Source organism: Ammospiza nelsoni, chromosome 25, assembly GCF_027579445.1.
Source record: "Ammospiza nelsoni isolate bAmmNel1 chromosome 25, bAmmNel1.pri, whole genome shotgun sequence".
Taxonomy (NCBI): Eukaryota; Metazoa; Chordata; class Aves; order Passeriformes; family Passerellidae; genus Ammospiza; species Ammospiza nelsoni.
The window spans coordinates 6,423,675-6,443,064 of record NC_080657.1 but is presented as its reverse complement, the minus strand read 5'-3'; the positions used below and the strand labels follow the sequence as shown (position 1 = coordinate 6,443,064).

Below are 19,390 nucleotides of genomic sequence, written 5' to 3'. Positions count from 1 at the left end.
ACAGCCCTTCCCAGGAATGCTGATCAGCTGGGAAAAGCCAGGAAAACACCACTAGATTTTCCATGGGACTGGAAATTCTTGTTTAGAAGCAGCATTGCACTCACGCCATTTGTTCTGCTCAGGTTTTAGTTCAAAACTGCATTTTAGCTTTGGATTTCCCTATTTCCAGTAGACACCCCTGACTGCATTTAATATCTTGCTGTAAATTTCACCCTGCAGCGAGCCCAAGTGTTAAAATCAAAATGTAGCAGCAGTCCCCGAGGCACTGCTATGGAAATGACCCAGAAAAATGGGAAGGTTTTCTGGGGGAGGAAAAAGGAAATCAGGGATCTCAAGATGTTCTCAAACTTCCAGTGGAGTTCCAGCAGAAGGCAGGATAAGGAAATCACCTCAGGTTGGGCCAGGAGAGGTTTTGAATTGATATTGAGAAAATTTTCATAATGGAAAGAATGAAATTTTCATTATGGTCAGGAATTGGCACAGGCTGCCCAGGGTAGTGGTGGAATCAAATCCCTGGAATTGCTCAAAAAATCTGTGGATTGGGCATTTTAAGATGTGGTTTAGTGGTGACCATGACTGGACATGAAGATCCTAAAGGTTTTTTCCAACCTTAACAATGCCATAGTTAAACACTGGATTTTTCTTTATTTTTTTGTAGCCCTGGACCAGAAATTCTTCTCCAAAGGGATCTGGAGGGTGCCTGAGTCCCACAGATGAGGCAGAATGAAAAGGCTGGGAAGGGAGCAGCAGCCAAATTCCGAGTTGTTTGCTGTTGGTTTTTATTTCATTCTAAACAAACCCAGGATTTGTAGTAAACACAGCCCTGCTGCCCTCCAGCCTCCAGGAAGTTCCAAGGTTTTACAAATGCTCTGTAATTTCTGCCTATTTCTGGTTTCCTTTGATGTCCCAGGTGAGTGTTCCAAGCTGAATTCCCAGCTCCACTTTTCACCCTGCAGAGAAATGATGACAAAAGCTCCAATTCTTGTGGTTTACCCCCATAATGTTTCTATTTTGGTTGGGGGATGGAGGGACCCCTCCCAACCTCCTGCATCCCCATTTCCCACCCTGGAAATGAGGAATTACAGCAGTGGGGGCAGAGCAAAGCATCCAACAAATGATGCAAAGGAAAGGCTGGGGAGGCAGGAGTGGCTTTGAAAATAACCCCTGCACCGAGTCAGGATCAAAGGAATTTCTGTTTATCCTTCCAGCTGCAAAGAGCTGGCAAATATCCCTGGGGCTGCTGCTGGAAATAGCAAATGCTGTTTATGGCTGGGCCTTGTTTGTGTGTTTTATGGGTCACACTTATTTCACGGGGATCACTTTTTGTTTGTTCCCCATGCCCACAGCTTCCCCTGGGACTGAGCTGCCTCCTGGGCATGGTTCCTGCCTCTCCTGCTGGCCACCTGCAGGGCTCTGCTCCTCCATCCCTGCCTGCATTTCTCCACCTGTGCAATTCCTCATTTCTGGCCTGGACCAGGAGCCTCTGAGGTTGTTTCTGTGCTAAAAACGGCTGGGATGGCACCAGAACTTTGTGCAATTTTGGGTGGCACAATTGAAAAAAGGTCTGAAGGTGTTAAAGAGCAGCCAAGAAGGGACAGGGGGATGGGGAAGGATTTGGAGGAGCAGCTGAGGGCACTTGGAGTGTCCAGCTGGAGCAAAGAGCTCAGGGATCTGCAGCTCCTCCCGAGGGGCAGCTCCCATCTCTGCTCTGGGACAGGGACAGCAGCCAGGGCACGCCTGGGGCTGGGCCAGGGCAGCTCAGGCTGGAGCTCAGGGCAAGGCTCTTCCCCCAGAGGGTGCTGGCACTGCCCAGGCTGCCCAGGCAATGGGCACGGCCCCGAGGCTGCCAGAGCTCCAGGGATGCCCAGGCTGAGCTTGCTGGGGGCTCTGGGCAGGGTTTGGCTTTGGGATTGATCATCCCTGTGGGTCCCTTCCAGCTCAGCACATTCCATGATTGTGTGAGAGTGAGGGATGGGGGAGATGAAGGATGGGGGAGAAATTTGGGCAGAGCTCCAGGGATGCCCAGGGTGGGATTGGTGGGGGTATGGGCAGGGCCAGGGTTCTATCCATGATCCTATGTGTCCCACCCCACTCAGAATATTCCATGATTTGATGATCCTATGAAAGAATATAAGGATAGGATTTACCATTTGCAAATATGGTCACTGTGTGGGCAGCTCCTTTTCTCCAAGGGGAATGACCCCAAACACCTGATGGATCAAAGCAAGGCCACAAAAACCCCATGAATCAGAGGATCCCAGAATTCTGGGATAGTTCTGGCTGGAAGGGATCTTAAAGCCCATCCAGTGCCACCTCCTGCCATGGTTAGGGTCACCTTCCACCCTCCCAGGTTGCTCCAAGCCCATCCAAAATCACTGTAAAATACTTCCATTGGCAGGAATGTTCTACAAAATCCCCTTTTTCCCTGGAGCTTTTGCTGGGTGGAAAAGCCACAGGCAGCCAGGGAATTTAATGGTCATCCCTAGAGTCCAGGAACATCCCAAGCTTCAGATGATGTTGTTGGTTCAGTTAAGACCCTCATATTTATCTGTGCTGAGATCCTCAGCTCAATCATCAGCTCAATCTTCCCCTCCACCAGAGAACTGCTGCTCATTTCTCCTCTGCCCTGACCAAAATCCAGCTTGGAGCCGCGCTGGGATCTTTGTGTGAGCTGGGTCTGGGCTGGGGACACATCCATAAATCAGTTTGGAGAAGCCAAACCAGAATAACAGGGGCATTTAAAAGGGTCTTTTCTGAGTCTCCAACCCAGCCCTGGTGGGGCTCAGGAGCAGCCTGGGCCAGGTAGGGCTCAGTTTGTGTTGGCCGAGCCCTGTGGCATTTCAGAAACCCAACCCCACGTCCTGTCTGCAGCTCAGCCTGGCTGGGAACTCACAATAAATCCACACATTTTATCAGGGCTGGGGAAACTGGAATGCTGGAATGCTGAGCCCTGGAGGGAAAGCAGAGCCCAGGCAGGAGATGGGCTGGCTTGGTTAGAGCCAGGCTCAGTTAGACCAGGTGTGAACCCACACTGAAACCAACCCCAGCTCTGCCAGACACGTCCTGACCATATCTCAGCTAGAGCAGCTCTGTTATCAAAGCCAATTAAAGCAAGAGGCCCAGGGACTGATTTACCCTGCTTCAGCCACTCAACAGCCAGGAACATTTCCCATTATTAGCAGGAATTTAATTAGAGAGAGCATCTGAACCACTGAAAGAGGCAGAGGAGGGGTTTTAACAGGATTTAGCAGGACCACATTGAGGAGCCCTCCTCTGGTTTGGAAACCAAGAGAATTGCCAACATTTCTCATTTGGGCAGCCACAGTTAATGGGGTTTTGGTGGGAGGAGCCTAGTCAGATGTCCCAGAGCTGTCCCACAGCATCGCAGGCTCTAATAAGGAATATTTAGGGGAGGATGTGCTTTTCCAAAGGGAAGCCCCATCCCCAGGCCTCCTCCAGGCCTGGCGTGGAGCAGCCATGGTAAAAAATATGAAGAACTCCAGCACCCAGCCTGGTCCCATGGCTGTGAGCAAGAGCAGAAGTGTGAAATGTTCTGTCCCAGAGCTGCCCCAGGCTCTGATAAGGAATATTTAGGCCAGGATGTGCTTTTTCAAAGGGAAGGCCCATCCCAAGGCCTTCTCCAAGCCTTGCTTGGAGCAGCCAAGAAGGCAAATGAGAAGAGCTCCAGCAACCAGCACCCAGCCTGGTCCTGGGGCTGTGAGCAAGAGCAGAAGTGTGGAATGTTCTGTCCCAGACCTGGCCCAGGCTCTGATATGGAATACTTAGTGCTTTTCCAAAGCGAAGGCCCACCCTGAGGCCTCCTCCAGGCCCGGCTTGCAGCAGCTGAGGAGGGAAATGAGAATGGCTCCAGCACCCAGCCTGGTCCTGTGCCTGTGACCAAGAGCAGAAGTGTGGAATGTTCTATCCCAGAGCTGTCCCACAACATCCCAAGCTCTGATAAAGGATGTTTAGGGCAGCATGTGGGAATTCCAAAGGGAATCTCCACCCTGGCAGCCCATCCTGAGGCCTCCTCCAGGCCTGGCTTGCAGCAGCCAAGGAGGGAAGTGAGAACAGCTCCAGCATCCAGCCGACTCCTGGCTGTGAGCAAGAGCACAAGTGTGGAATGCTCTGTTCCACAGCATCCCAGGCTCTGATAAGGAATATTTAGGGCAGGATGTGCTTTTCCAAAGCAAAAGCCCATCCCAAGGCCTCCTCCAGGCCTGGCTTGGAGCAGCCATGGAGGGAAATGAGAACGGCTCCAGCACCCAGCCTGGTCTCCTGGCTGTGAGCAAGAGCAGAAGTGTGAAATGTTCTGTCCCACAGCATCCCAGGCTCTGATACGGAATATTTAGTGCTTTTCCAAAGCAAAGGCCCATCCTGAGGCCTCCTCCAGGCCTGTCCTGGAGCAGCCATGGAGGGAAATGAGAACAGCTCTAGCACCCAGCTTGGTCCTGTGGCTGTGAACAAGAGATGTGTGGGTGCTCAGTAACCAATTAATAATTCAAAGATCACATTTAATCTCTCCACAGAAAAAAGCAGGAGATCAGCCTGGGCCTTGCTGCAACAATCTGGGCCTTCCTGTGAAGTTTCCTGGTGGAATTTCCAGTTGCTCTCTTACTCTTTGGTTACAGTTAAACGATTGGCAGATGTAGGGGCACAAAATTGATTTTCTGCTAGGAGGACTGGAGTAGTTTGAGCTTTTGGGGGGATTTCTGAGCATGTTTAAAAGCACTGGAACCACTGAGATGTCATCTAGGGCACCCTTCCAGACTCCAGGTCTGCTGTGGAGCATCCTGGTGCCCATAACAAGGAGATGGAGAACAGAAAAACAGAATTATCCCCCCTTAATGGCAAAATCAGCTGGAAAATATACAACCAACATTATCTTCTTCATCCCCATTACAGAAACGCACATCGAGTGAAAAGAGCAGGGGCAGCAACACATTTCTTATTCATCCTCTGCAAATATTCCATTGAAGTTTGCTGATAAATATTCCATTGAAGCCTGGTTTGTGCTGGTTCAGAGTGGAGCAGCCCCCTCTGGGCTGTGATCTGAGTTCTGCATGAGGCTGGAATGGAGACTTTATTTAAGACTGAGAAAACCCCACATTTTTCCCACTGTGATGTTTGAAAAGAGCAGGAAATTATCCCAAATGGGGAGCAGATGTGGAATTCCAGGGACATCAGCAGCGCCATCTGTGACATCTGCAGGGCCTGAGCTGTGCAGAGTCACTGGTGAACAGGGCACAGATCCTTATCACTGCTGATAAGGCAGAGAGGCAGGTCTTGAGAGGAAATTGAAGCAGAAATATCAGCTTTTCCTTTGCAAGCAGCACAAGCATGAGAAAGATTAGGCCAAGGTCAAAGCACTATTTTTTGCTCACTAATTTTTTTTAGAAATCAAATTATTTCTTCCTTACTCAGCAATCAGACACCCTCAGAAACCAGACTCACAGTTTGGAAGCCATTAACATTTTTATTTTAATTGAAACTCGTCTTCCAAGTGATATAAAAGCAGAGAAAAATGCACCCACTCAGGTATGAAACTGGAGAGTTGGATATTCTGGGTTGTGTCAATCACCACAAGCAGACAGGGTGAGGGCGGCAGTTCCTGGGGAATTTTTGTCTGATCCCTTTGCTGTAGGAATTCTGCTGGAGGAGCTGCAGGGCTGGGTTATCCCAGAGAAAATTCCTTCCCTGTTCATCCCCGTCACAGTTTGACATGGGATTTCCATGTCCCATGCAACATTTCCATTTCCATGTAAAATTTCTATTTTCCTTCCATGTCCCATAGAACATTTCCATTTCCATGGAACATTTCCATTTTCCTTCCATGTCCCATAGAACATTTCCATTTCCATGGAACATTTCCATTTTCCTTCCACGTCCCATAGAAACATTTCCATTTCCATAGAACTTTTCCATTTTCCATTTTGGCCAGAGGGACTGATAAGACTCTGAGTGAGCTGAGCTAGAGCCCACCAAGGGGACTTTTCTGAGTTTGTCATCTCTTTTGGAGTGGCAAGAGGTTTTGTTGTTTAATATTGTTCATTTTTTTGTGCTGATAAATGTTTTGCCTATTAAATAAACAGTTTTTCCCGCTTTTCTCCAAGGAAATCTATTTCCCAAACCAGTTTGGGGGGGAACCACTTGAATTTGTTTTTCTAGAAGAAATCCCTTTAGAAGTTTTTCTCCCAAAATTGCCCTAAACCAGGACCATCCCTTAATCCCAATTCCTAAAGGTCTCCCTGCTGAGCCAGAGGAGAACCACCATGGCACAGGGCAAAACTGGCAGGGCTCAGGCCAGCCCTGCACCCACAGCAGCCAAATCTCAGATTCCAGGGATGGCAACCAGAGCCGGAGTCAGGAAACTGGGGTGCCAGAGTCAGGAAATTGAGATGCCAGAGTCAGGAATTTGGGGTGCCAGAGTCAGAAAATTAAGGTGCCAGCACCAGGAAATTGAGGTGCCAAAGTCAGGAAGTGGAGGTGACAGAGTCAGGAATTTGGGGTGCCAGAGTCAGGAATTTGGGGTGCCAGAACCAGGAAATTGAGGTGCCAGGGTGAGGAAATCAAGGTGCCAGAGTCAGGAAATTGGGGTACCAGGATGGGGAATTTGGAATGCCAGAGTCAGGAAATTGGGGTGCCAGGGTCAGGAATTTGGGGAGCCAGAGTCAGGAAGTTGGGGTGCCAGAGCAGGACAAGACTCCAGCTGTTCCCTGGCAGGATGTGGCTGGAAAAGCCAGGGAACTGCTCTGGGTGAGCACTGGGGCTCGGCTGGGGGAGGTGCCAGCAGCACCCAGGGTCAGCTCCCCCAGGCTGGGCTCAGATGGCCACGTAGGGAGGGGGACAATCCTTGGAAGGCAATTCCAGGGCTTCCTCATAGGATGGCAGCATAGCCTGGAAGAGATCAGAGGTTATGGGATCACAGGGATTTCATCCTGGAGAATTGAGACAAAGAGTTAGAAATTGAACTTAAAGTAGAAACTACTTTTAGATTTAGCTGAAGAGTGCTGTTTCAACTTGTTTAGTCTATAGCTTGCTAAACCTATTTAATCGACTAACTTACTGTGCTCATAAAAAACCTACAGAAAAAAACAAAAAAAAAGTTAAAGTTACTTTAAAAAACACAAGTTTCTAAACTAAAGAGAGATAAAGAGGGGCCCCACTGACCTTAAAAACAAAACTAAAGCTGAGTTGCAGACACAGCAACGTTACAACGACGTTACTAGAGAGCTGCACAGGCTCATAAAAACTGATGAGACAGTTTTAATATGAAATGGGACTAGGAAATAAATATGCATGAACCTATCATGAAACTTTATGCATATGCAACAGGTTAGGGGATAAACTAGACTCAGGAAGTCTCAGAGGTACATGTGTCCATTGGGGGAGCTATCCCACATGTGTCCAACCCTGAAAGAAATCAGACCAACTTAACAATTTTACACGTTGTAGAGTTGGTTTTTTCCACAAATCAGAGTTCATCTATATAGTAGGAGTCCTAGTAAAATCTATGTATTGTATAAGTGGCCTTGCCCCAATCCTAGTTGTTATAAATGGGCTGCAGCTGTGATGTCCTTAATTGGGTGGCACCTGTGGCTAATGAGCTGCACAGGTCCTTAATTGGGTGGCACCTGTGGCTAATGAGGATAACTGGGATAAAAGGGGGTGGGCTGGCTGGTCAGGGAGAGCCTTGGAGGAGCCCTGATGAAGAAGCAGGAACAACACTGCTGTGAAGAGCTGCTTGTGAGCAAAACCACCTAGAAGGTATGGGACTGTAGAAATCAGATAATGACAATATGAATGCAACACCTCTGTCGGGTTCCAAGCAGGGACAAAGAACCACTTGGGCTTTAGGGCACAAAGGGCAGAAATCCAGCAGGGTTTGGATGCACCTTGTGCCAGTGCCTCTCCCGTTCCCTGGGCAATGAATGGCCCAGGGCTCCTGAATATGCAGAATCCCAGCCTCGTTCCCAAGGAAAGCTGAGGAATTTTGCACAGGGGCACAGCTGGGGCACTGCTGCTGGCAAGGGAGGGCCCAGCAGATTGGCGGAGATAAAAGCCAAACCACAGCATTCCACATCCCTCAGCATTCCATATCCTCAGTGTTCCCTATCCCTCAATATTCCATCCCCTTCAGCAAGGTTTGGAACATCCCCTCAGCATTCCACATCCCCCATCGTTCCATCCCCTCAGCATTCCATCCCTCACCATTCCCTGTCCCCTCAGCATTCCCTTCTCTGATCATTCCATCCCCTCAGCATTCCCCATCCCTCAGCATTCCATGTCCCACGCATCCTTACAACACTGAAAATCCCAACCTCTCATAAGAAAAGTGAAGAAAAAGCTGATTTTAAACACTTTTAGCCATGGAAACCAAAGTCCAGCTGGAATTGCCCCTAAATTCTGGAATCAGGGATCATAGGGAATCCATTCCCATTTATCTGCTGTGCCTGAGTTTCACCTTCCTTGCACATTGACTTTAAAGATTTTATGCAGAAAATAAAGAAGTGAAATTAAGTGGATATATTGTAATTAAAAGCTGATTATTACCACTTGCTACTGGGGATTTGAAGGGTTGGAAATTCTCTCAGATCCCAAAAAAGCAGAGATAAGGATCACCAATCTAAAGGATTCCTGTTCATGGAATAAATTCACTTTTCCTCACCTCTCCCACTGCTTTTGAGTCCATTTTCAGGAATAAATTCACTTTTATTCCCCTTTTCCACTTCTTGTGGAAGTGGAAGTGCAGTTCCTGGGGGATTTTTGGCTGATCCCATTGATGTAGGAATTCCGCTGGCAGAGCTGCAGGGCTGGGTTATCCCAGAGAAAATTCACTTTTCCACTGCCTGTGGCTCCACTTCCAGGAAAAAATTAATTTTTCCTCACTTTTTCGGGTCCACTTTTAGGGGTAAATTCACTTTTCCTCACCTTTTCCACTGTTTTGGCTCCACTTTCAGGGGTAAATTCACTTTTCCTCACCTTTTCCTCTGGTTTGGGTCCACTTTCAGGGGTAAATTCACTTTTCCTCACCTTTTCCACTGCGTGTGGCTCCACTTTCACCTCCTCCCTCCTGCTGGCTTTGATGAACTTGAAGCAGCTCAGGACACACTTGAACATGTAGGCCTGGAAAAGAGGGAAAAGGGAAGGAAAAGGACATTTTCCTATGGCACTGCAGGGCAAAAAGGGCATTTCCCCTTTTGCCACCAGCCTGGGATTTTCCTGCTCTTTTCTCTGGAGGGAGAAGTTTGGGACCACGATCCCAGGGCCTTAAATCAGAGTTTCCATCCTTCCATGGGAATGTGATAATTCCATGGATTCAGAACAGCACTGGGTGGGACTGGGATCAATAATTCAGTAAATATTAAGTAATTAAACACAAACCCCATTAAACTCAGCACTGAGAGCTCTGAGAGCACAATATCCTGAGTAGAAAAGGAAATCATGGCCTTGATGTAATTTTTCAGAGCAGGTTATAAAGTCTGGATTCCATGAATTCAGAACAATAAAAATAATATAAAGTGATTCATTAATATAAATATAAATTTATAAAAATATAAATTATTAAAGTGATCCATTCCATTAATTAAGGACAATGCTGGGATGGGACTGGGATCAACAATCTAGTAAATAAAAAGTGATTAAACATAAAATCCATTAAACACAACATTGAGACCTCTGAGATCACAATATCCCAGGTTAGGAAGGAAAATCGTGGCTTTGATGTCATTTGTCAGAGCAGATTATGAAGTCTGGATTCCATGAATTGAAAACGCTGAGGTGGGACTGGAAATCCAGTAAATATAAAATGATTAAGCATAAAATAATGGGACTGGGATAAATAATCCAGTAAATATAGAGGGATTAAACATAAAATCCATTAAAAACTCAACATTGGACACCTCTGATATCACAATATCCCAAGGCAGGAAAGGAAATGGTGGCCATGATGTGATTTTTCAGAGCAAGTTATGAAGTCTTGATTCAGTGAATTCAAAACACTGAGGTGGAACTGGAAATCCAGTAAATATAAAATTATTAAACATAAAATAATCCCATCCCAATGTTGGAATGGGACTGGGATCAACAATCTAGTAAATAAAAAGTGATTAAACATAAAATCCATTAAACACAACATTGAGACCTCTGAGATCACAATATCCCAGGTCAGGAAGGAAAATCGTGGCTTTGATGTCATTTGTCAGAGCAGATTATGAAGTCTGGATTCCATGAATTGAAAACGCTGAGGTGGGACTGGAAATCCAGTAAATATAAAATGATTAAGCATAAAATAATGGGACTGGGATAAATAATCCAGTAAATATAGAGGGATTAAACATAAAATCCATTAAAAACTCAACAATAGACACTTCTGAGATAACAACATCCCAAAGTAGGAAAGGAAATCGTGGTGTTGATGCCATTTTTCAGAGCAGGTTACAAAGCCTGGATGCCTCAGGAAAGCACCAGTGGCACCACAGATATCCAAGGACTGCCCCAAAAATCCCTACATTCAGCAAACTCCCATTTTTGCACCTCCCTGACAGGACCTCCTGGCACCCCCCCGGATTTATCCATGCAATAAATGGATATTTATCCATGCAATAAATGGATATTTATCCATGCAATAAATGGATATTTATCCATTTGCTGAGGAAAAAGGGCTGATTGAGGGGCTGTGGCCCAGGGAAATAAGTGGGGTCTGTGGGGCTGGCCCTGTTAAATCAATATTTTCCCGGCTCTGAGCAGCTCCAGTCGTGTGCCTGGTGTTTGTGTTGGCCTGGGAAGGGGCTGGGAGCAGTTGGGATTTTCAGGGAACACAGGGAGCCACAGATCCCAGAGCAGGGCAGTGCAGCTGAGCATGCCCAGGACAGTGAGGGCTCTTTGTGTGGGCACCAAGCCAAGAGAAAGAGGAGAAAAAAAAAAAAAATGAATGAAATATCTGAGGTGAAAAAATCCATCTCAACATTCCAGAGTTCGGAGGTAAATCCAAACTTTGAGCATCTTTTGGGAATGTTGCAAAACCCTTCCTGCTTCCAACGCCTCTTCATCCTGAGAGCAAACCTGGAGCTGCCATAGAAACTGAGTAGAACCTCCACTCACTCATGGGAAAAAACCTAGAAATTTGAAAAATCTGAAAAATAAATCTAAGAAATGAATAAAAATTACACAACAAAGGAATGCACTCCCTGATTTTGGTTTTGAAATAAAAACTACCCAGCAAAATAATGCACTCTCTAATTTTGGTTTTGAAATAAAATCATACAAAGGACTTCATTATTCCCTGTTTTTGGCTTTGAAATAAAATCTTACAACAGAGGAATGCATTCTTAAATTTTGCTTTTGAAATAAATTAAAATCGCTCAACAAAGGAATACATTCCTTGATTTTGGTTTTGAAATAAAATCATACAAAGGATTTCATTCCCTGATTTTGGTTTTGAAAATAAAATCATACAACAGAGGAATGCATTCCTCAACTTTGCTTTTGACATAAATAAAAATCACTCATGAAGGAATGCACTCCCTGATTTTGGTTTTGAAATAAAAACTACCCAGCAAAATAATGTACTCTCTAATTTTGGTTTTGAAATAAAATCATACAAAGGACTTCATTATTCCCTGGTTTTGGCTTTGAAATAAAATCTTACAACAGAGGAATGCATTCCTTTGTTGAGTGATTTTAATTTATTTCAAAAGCAAAATTGAGGAATGCATTCCTTGATCTTGGTTTTGAAATAAAATCATACAACAGAGGAATGCATTTCTCAGTTTTGGTTTTGACATAAATAAAAATCACTCATGAAGGAATGCATTCCTTGATTTTAGTTTTGAAATAAAATCATACAAAGGACTTCATTCTCTGATTTTTGTTTTGAAATAAAATCATACAACAAAGGAATGCATTCCTCAGTTTTGGTTTTGACATAAATAAAAATCACTCATGAAGGAATGCATTCCTTGATTTTGGTTTTGAAATAAGATCATACGAAGGATTTCATTCCCTGATTTTGGTTTTGAAAATTAAAGCATTCAACAAAGGAATGCATTCCTCAATTTTGGCTTTGACATAAATAAAAATCATTCAATGAAGGGCTGCATTCCTTGATTTTGGTTTTAAAATACATCAAAATCATACAACAAAGGAAAGCATTCCTCCATTTTGATTTTGAAATAAATTAAAATCATACAACAAGGAATGCACTTCCCGATTTTGGTTTTGAAATAAATCAAAATCACAAGGAATATTTTTTTTCCCCTTAATTTCTGCTTTCTTATCCCTGCGGTGCTGGAGGCCTTTATGACTCCAAAGTGAGGTAAAGATTATTGGAATACTTGCCCACCTGCCACCCCTGGCAGTGTCCAAGACCAGGCCGGAACTCCTGGCACAGTGGAAGTGAGATGAACCCGAAGGTGCCTCCAGCCCACCTCACCCCGTGGATTTAGGATCACTCATGGAATTGCCCTAATGGTGCAATGGCAGCATCACCCTGCCCTTGGAACATTTTTTCCAAGGAATTTCGAACAGTTGATCCTGTTTCTAGTGGAGTCCCACAGCCCCAGTCCCACACTGGCCTTGGAAGATTTTTTCCAAGGAATTTTGAATAACAGATCCTGTCAGAGCCCTACGGGCAGCAAAAAACCCAGCCCCACACTGCCCTTGGAATATTTTTTCCAAGGAATTTCAAACAACTGATCCCGTTTCCACTGGAGTCCCACAGCCCCAGCCACACACCGCCCTTGGAATTATTTTTCATAGAATTTTGAACTGGTTCTGCCCCCACAGGTAATGCAGGGCCAGCCCCATGCTGCCCTGAGCTGGGAGGCTGCAGGGAGAGAATTCCATGGGATTTTACCCATGGAAAAGGAGAGGGAGTGGCACTGGGATTAAAGGATGGGGGTCCTGATGGCTTTTTAGGGTTTTATTATCCTACTCCATCCCTCCTGTTACAACCCCAGCACAAAAACCCACTGAAATTCCAGCATTTTGTGGGTAGAGGTGTGGAAAATTCCAATTAATCCATGTGCCAGGTCAGGGAGATTCCTGCCAGCTGGGGCTCGGGGTTATCTTCGCTCCAGCTGCACACTCCATGCAAATATTAAAAAGAGATTTTAAAGCTTTAAATGCATCCACACAAAACTCTCCATTCCCCACTGGCTTATCTGGCCCACCTGGAGGGCTCGGAATATAAAATGGTTTCCAGCTCACAAGCAGCACTTTCTGTCCAAGCACCTGCAAGATTCTGGTTTTCTTCACGGGGCTGAAGGTGAAAAATCAGTTCTCTGAGCCAATGAAGCAATAAAAGAATAAAATCCCTCTCCAGTGGAGCTTCCTGAGGCGCCAGCAGGGTTTAGCCCCCAATTTTAATGAACTTTGAGAGTGTCAGGGTGGAGAATTCTGCTCCCATCAGAGAGGACACAGCCACTCACCCCATGAAAGATCTCACCGGCTGCTCAATAATCTCATTTATTTGGGCGCTTTACAGCAGAGCACTTTGCTGTGGGTTTTTCACCCTTTTTGTCCTTCTAGACAGGAATGGACGGGCTAATTTGAGGATATGAGAGGGATTTTCCTTGGTAACTCACACAGAGGAGCAAAGGCAGGGATTTGGATAAACCATACAGAGGCACAGCTCCCACTGTGCCTGAGTGTCGGATTAAGCTTTTTTCTGACCCAGAGATGGGGTAACTGAGAGGTGTTTTAAAAATTTTATTCTATTTTCAGTCTCATGTGAAGGGTGTGACAATACAGATGTTATAATTCACACCATCACAATCAGAAGCCAACTATTTCCTAATTAATAAATATAAGTGTTTCTTGGTTTATCAGCTTTAGCCACACCATGCTGTAAATGCCTTAAAGCCAATCATCTAAAATTACCCCTCGTGGGTCCCACTACAATGTGTCTTTCACAGTTCTGTTTCTCCAAAGTATCCAGCCTTATTTGCAAGGCCATCCTTTGAAACTTGCTCCTAGCTCCATTTCTCACTCAACAGTGTCTGCCCTATTCCATGGCATTTCTACGTCAGCATCTTTTATCTCAAAGTTTCCCATATCCAAGGAGAGCCCAACAGGGCAGATCTGGAAGAGAATAAAAGCTGAATTTCCTGGGGAAGCCTCACTTCAGAGCCTTTTACCTTGAGGGCGAGCACAGCCACGAAGGCGATGGTGAAGGTGATCATCACTTTGACATATTCCTCCGCTGGCAGCTTCTCCAGGGCTGGCAGAGAGCCCTGGGGGAAAAGAGAGAAGGTCTCAGCCCAAACCACTCAGGTCTCAACCCAAAACATTCGTTCCCTCTGCCAGGGGCACCTACAGAGAGGGGTTCAAGGTTCAGGCAGAGCAAGGAATGAGGGATTTTCACTGGCAGCAGGATCACAGGGATATTGTTTTCCACCTGCTGTTTCCACTCCTTGGGCAAAGCCCTATTTATATGAACTTTAAAAATTTTAATTTCCACTTTTGCCACCAGCCTGGGATCTCCCTGCTCTTTTCTCTGGAGGGAGAAACTTGGGACCATGATCCCAGAGCCTTAAATCAGTATCTCCATCCTTCCCTGGGAATGTGATGATTCCATCGGTTCATAACAACACTGAGGTGGGACTTATTAAATGTGACTGTTTAATAAAGATGAAATTTGAGGCATTTTCCATGCCAGCAGCTCCACAATTTGCATCCATCAGATTCTTACAAGGAGAAACAAGGTGTATTTTTAAGGAACATGGGAGCTGTCAGTCAGGAGCAATGCTGGGAGAACACAGAAAATCCTCTTTGTTGTCAGACTGAGCAGTTCTGGATGCTCCAGAGGAGCTGCACAGCCATGCAATGAGAATTTATAGGAGTTCCAGGGTGGGAAATGAGCAGAGCTGGCTCCAGACCTACCCCACTCTCCACAGGCTTGAGGCTGAGGAAGGTTGGCACCTCCATGTAGGAGCTGCACAGGGTGAGGATGCTCAGGCAGAAATCCAGCAGCTGCAGCGCCAGCAGGGGAGTCCTGGAGTGGCCCTGCTGAGGAGACAGGAATTGGGTTACAATCACAGCGTTGGGTCACTTCTGCTCTGCAGATCATTCACACTTTACACAGAGCTGTGGCTGGTTCACAGGGAGTCTAAACCACTAAATTCCTGTAAATTCGGCCCAAACCTCCCCTTCTGCTGGCCCCGAGAGTGAGCAAACTGTTTGTGGGGCTTTATCAGAGCTGCACAGAAGCCTCTGGCCAGGGCAGTGACAATCTCAGTTTATCTCCAGTGATGCCTTGTGAAGGCTGACCTGGAACAGAGGCTGGACAGAGCTAAAGAATAAAGCAGGGATTCATTAAAAGGCCTCAATGGATCTACCTTGGGCAGCACAACCCAAAATGGCCACAAAAATGGATGAGCTCATGGGGTCTCTCACTTTTATAAGTTCTAATCCATTTGCATATTGGAGTTAATTGGAGTTAGCCCATTCAGTCCCATCCTGCTTGTTTTTCTCTCTCCAGCCCACGCTGTTTGTGCTCTTGGGCCTGAGATTTGGATCATTTGTCCTTGGTCCCCAGCTAGATCAGGAATTGTTTTGTCTCCCTGCTCTGTGCACAGAGCTCACCATCCCATAATGTGAAGCCCAGACCCACACACCAAAGCAGCACAGAACCTGAAAATATAAAATTTAAACACTGAGGCATCACCAGCAAACCCCTCCTGTCAGGGGCACATGCAGAGCCACCTCCCTCAAAGCCAGGAGGAAATCAACATTTCAAGACAGGGGATGATGAATATCCCAGCTGCCACTGGTTTCCTTCAGCCTCCAAGACTGCATCCTGTCTGGCCAGGAGAAACCATCTCACGTCTGGATTCAGGATCCTGACGGTCTTTTCCAAACTAAAGGATTCTATGACAAAATTCCCAAGATAACGATCCTTTATTCCAACCTTCCTGGTTCCTGAAGGTCTTTTCCACCCTAAATAATTCCATGAAGAATTGCAGCCCAAGATAATTATCCTTTACTCCAACCTAAAGGATTCCATGCAGAACCCCAGCCCAAGGCAATGACCCTTCATTCCAACCTTCCAAGATCCTAAAGGTCTTTGCATCCTAAAGGATTCCATGAAGAGCCACAGCCCCAGGGTAACCATCCTTTACTCCAACCTTCCAGGACCCTAAATGTATTTTCCTTCCTAAAGGATTCTGTGACAAACCACTGCCCAAGGTAATGATCCTTCATTCTAACCTTCCAGGATCCTAAAGGTCTTTTTTACTCTAAATGATTCCATAAAGAATTGCAGCCCAAGATAATGATCCTTTATTCCAAACGAAATGATTTCCTGAAGAACCACAGCACAGGGTGGTGATCCTTCATTCCAACCTTCCAGAATCCTAAAGGTCTTTTCCATCCTAAAGGATTCCATGAAGATTTGCAGCCCAAGATAACGATCCTTTACTCTGACCTAAAGGGTTCCATGAAGAACCACAGCCCAAGATAATAATCCTTTATTCTAACCTTCCAGGACCCTAAACATATTTTCCAAACTAAAGGATTCCATGACAAACCACAGCCTGGGGTAAAGATCCTTCAGTCCAACCTCAATGATTCCATGAAGAATGGAATCATTCCCCACAGCCCAAGGGAAGGATGCTCCATTCCATGCACTCCCCACCTCAGGAAAGCCAGGAGCCTCCAGGAGGTGAGGAATCTTTGCTTCTTTTCTGCCAAGGTCAGGGCTAAATCGTGAGATGGTATTTCTCATTTGGACTCAGATGTTTGTTAGTTCTTATCTCTGTCACAGTCTCACAAACCCTGAGTTCTGCAGCACTTCACTCTGACACACTGAAAATGGAGCCCTGTCTCTCTCTACAAGGCCTTTGAAGGATAAACTGTCCAATTAAGAAATGACACATAAATTATTTTTACCCTTAACCCAATAACCAACCACCCGTGGCTGGCAAAGGGGGCTTTTTATCCAATTACACAAAACCACCCAAACTCATGGAGGAGAAGGAGAAGAAGGAGAAGGAGAAGGAGAAGGAGAAGGAGAAGGAGAAGGAGAAGGAGAAGGAGAAGGAGAAGGAGAAGGAGAAGGAGAAGGAGAAGGAGAAGGAGAAGGAGAAGGAGAAGGAGAAGGAGAAGGAGAAGGAGAAGGAGAAGGAGAAGAAGCCTCCACCCCAAAACCTCCATCTTGATCTATATCTATTAATACATTCTAAAACCCCAAACTCTGAGTTTCCCTCCCTGTGATCTCACACACTTCTACTCAAACTCCACACCCACAATCCCAGTTCTGTCATTCCATTCTGGAAGCTTCTCCACGGCCTCAGTTCAGTGCAGTGTTCTCCTGGGGGTCTGTCCCTGGCAGCACAGAAAGTCTCAAATTCTCAGTGACCAGGGCTCCAACAAGGAGGAGGAGATGTCACCCACCCAGAGCCCCCAGGAGGAGGAGCTGTCACCCACCGTGTGGCCCAGGGAGGACACGGAGATTATCGCTGGCACCTGGATGTAGGAGCTGAACATGGTCAGGAGGCTCAGGAGGAAATCAATGACTTGCAGAGCCAGGAAGGGGATCAGGAACCGCTCCCTCATCTGAGGAGGAAAAGCAGTGCTGGTTATTTAATATAACCATTATATTTAATGGCTATTTTCATTCCAACTGGGAAATGAGACCAGCTGGCAATACCTGGAATGGAGCGCCTTAGATGGTGCTCCAAGAATTAACACTTCCCTGGAATTTCTGATTTCAGTGACAAATGATCCAGAGAAAATCATCAAAGTTGATTTTTTTTCACCCCTTTCGAAAATTCCTGTGAATTCTCACTCTGTGGCATTGGCACTTCCCATCAGAGCTGTCATCCCACTGTCCCTGAAATTCACCTCTGCAGAGGGAGAACTGGGTTCACATTCCTGGCGTTTCCAGGTTTGGCCATTCCTCCTCCTACCCTGGGGAATGAGTCCCCGCTGCAGCAGGGCAGTGACAGCTCTCTCACAGCACCTGACTTGCAACAGGGCAAGGAAATGAGGCAAGAAAACCTTTCTAAATCGTAAAATCTCCTTCATTTGACACCAAACATAGCCCTGATGGAAATGCTGCCCAGATTTGGTATATCTGGGTGTTCGAAGCTTTTCCCAGGAACCTGAAGATTCAAACCAGTCCCTCTCCCCCCCTGCAACAGAGACATTTTTATCTGCCTTTTGTCCCTGTGTAATTCTGGGATTTTTATCTGCCTTTTGTCCCTGTGTGATTCTGTGATTCTGGGTTTTTACCTGCCTTTTTTCCTGTGTGATTCTGTGATTTTGGGATTTTTATCTGTCTTTTTTTCCCTGTGTGATTCTGGGAATTTTATCTTTTTTTCCCATATGATTCTGGGATTTTTATCTGCCTTTTTTCCTGTGTGATTCTGTGATTCTGAGTTTTCTATCTGCCTTTTATCCCTGTGTTATTTTGTGATTCTAGTATTTCTATCTACCTTTTCTTCCTATGTGATTCTGTGATTCTGGGATTTTTATCTGCATTTTTTCCCTGTGTGATTCTGTGATTCTGGGATTTTTATCTGCCTTTTTCCCTGTGTGATTTTGTGATTCTGGGAGGTTTTCCTGCTTTTTTTGACCACAATTCCCGTGATCACCACCCAAACCCTGAGTATCATTTGTGAGGAACGTACCTTGAGCACCCCGAGCAGGAGGTGGAAGCTGATGACAAACAACATGAGGATCAGCAGGAAACTGGTGGTGATATCAGCTGAAAAGGATAAAAATGATAAAAGGAATCACCACATCATCAAAAGATGTCCCAACTCCATCACACCCCTAAGGGAGGGTTCAACCTGGCACAAAGAATTGTGTCTGTGCAGGAATTATTGCACACAGCTGGAATTAACTCTCTTTTCCCTTTTTACACCCATTTTTATCTCTCTTTGCAGTTCCTGTATCCAGGAACTGTGGGTTGTGAGCTTGGGGGAACCAAGGCCTGAAATGTTAAATACCCCAGGCTACAAAATGAAGAATTAAAAAAACCCAGAGGGCTTTTGGCTCATAGCTCTGAGCTGGAAATTATTTAGAGGTTGAAAGGCAGATAAAGGAACCAGCAGTGAAGGATCTCTCAGAGAAAAACAGAAATTTTCACCCCAGAGAGGGTTGGGGGGGATCTGTCCCCCAACTCTGCAGCTTTGGGATGCAAGGGACACCTCAAAAATGCCACGTGAGGGGGTTTAGGGTGATTTTTGGCAGCTGCTTTGGGTGTGAGGGTGATGTTTTGTATCCACAGAGTTCCTGCTCAACCTTTGCGTGGAAGCAGCTTTCCCTCCTGGAATCACAGCCTGCCCTGCTGCTGATTCACCTCTCCAGAGGCAAAACTCTGTTGCTTTTTAAAATCTGTCTCTGCACAACCTTTCCCAGAGGTTCCTCCAACTCCTTTCCTTTT

At 45.8% G+C, this 19,390-nt stretch overlaps 1 protein-coding gene across 3 annotated transcripts in view; it reads right to left on the bottom strand.

Annotated features, from left to right (window-relative positions):
* Positions 1 to 625: 625 nt before the first annotated feature.
* Positions 626 to 19,390, bottom strand: part of LAPTM5 (lysosomal protein transmembrane 5) — a 31,227-nt gene continuing 12,462 nt past the window's right edge. The window contains exons 3-8 of one of the 3 annotated variants that reach the window (XM_059488920.1): positions 18,633 to 18,709; positions 17,428 to 17,556; positions 14,884 to 15,009; positions 14,139 to 14,234; positions 9,034 to 9,126; positions 626 to 950 (exon numbers count right to left, since the gene is read on the bottom strand). In XM_059488920.1, coding sequence (XP_059344903.1) covers positions 780 to 950; positions 9,034 to 9,126; positions 14,139 to 14,234; positions 14,884 to 15,009; positions 17,428 to 17,556; positions 18,633 to 18,709 — 692 coding nt within the window. In that variant the 3' untranslated portion in view covers positions 626 to 779. Of the gene's footprint in view, positions 951 to 5,456; positions 6,898 to 9,033; positions 9,127 to 14,138; positions 14,235 to 14,883; positions 15,010 to 17,427; positions 17,557 to 18,632; positions 18,710 to 19,390 lie in introns of those variants that run through there. The other 2 variants (XM_059488921.1, XM_059488922.1) reach the window with 2 other exon arrangements.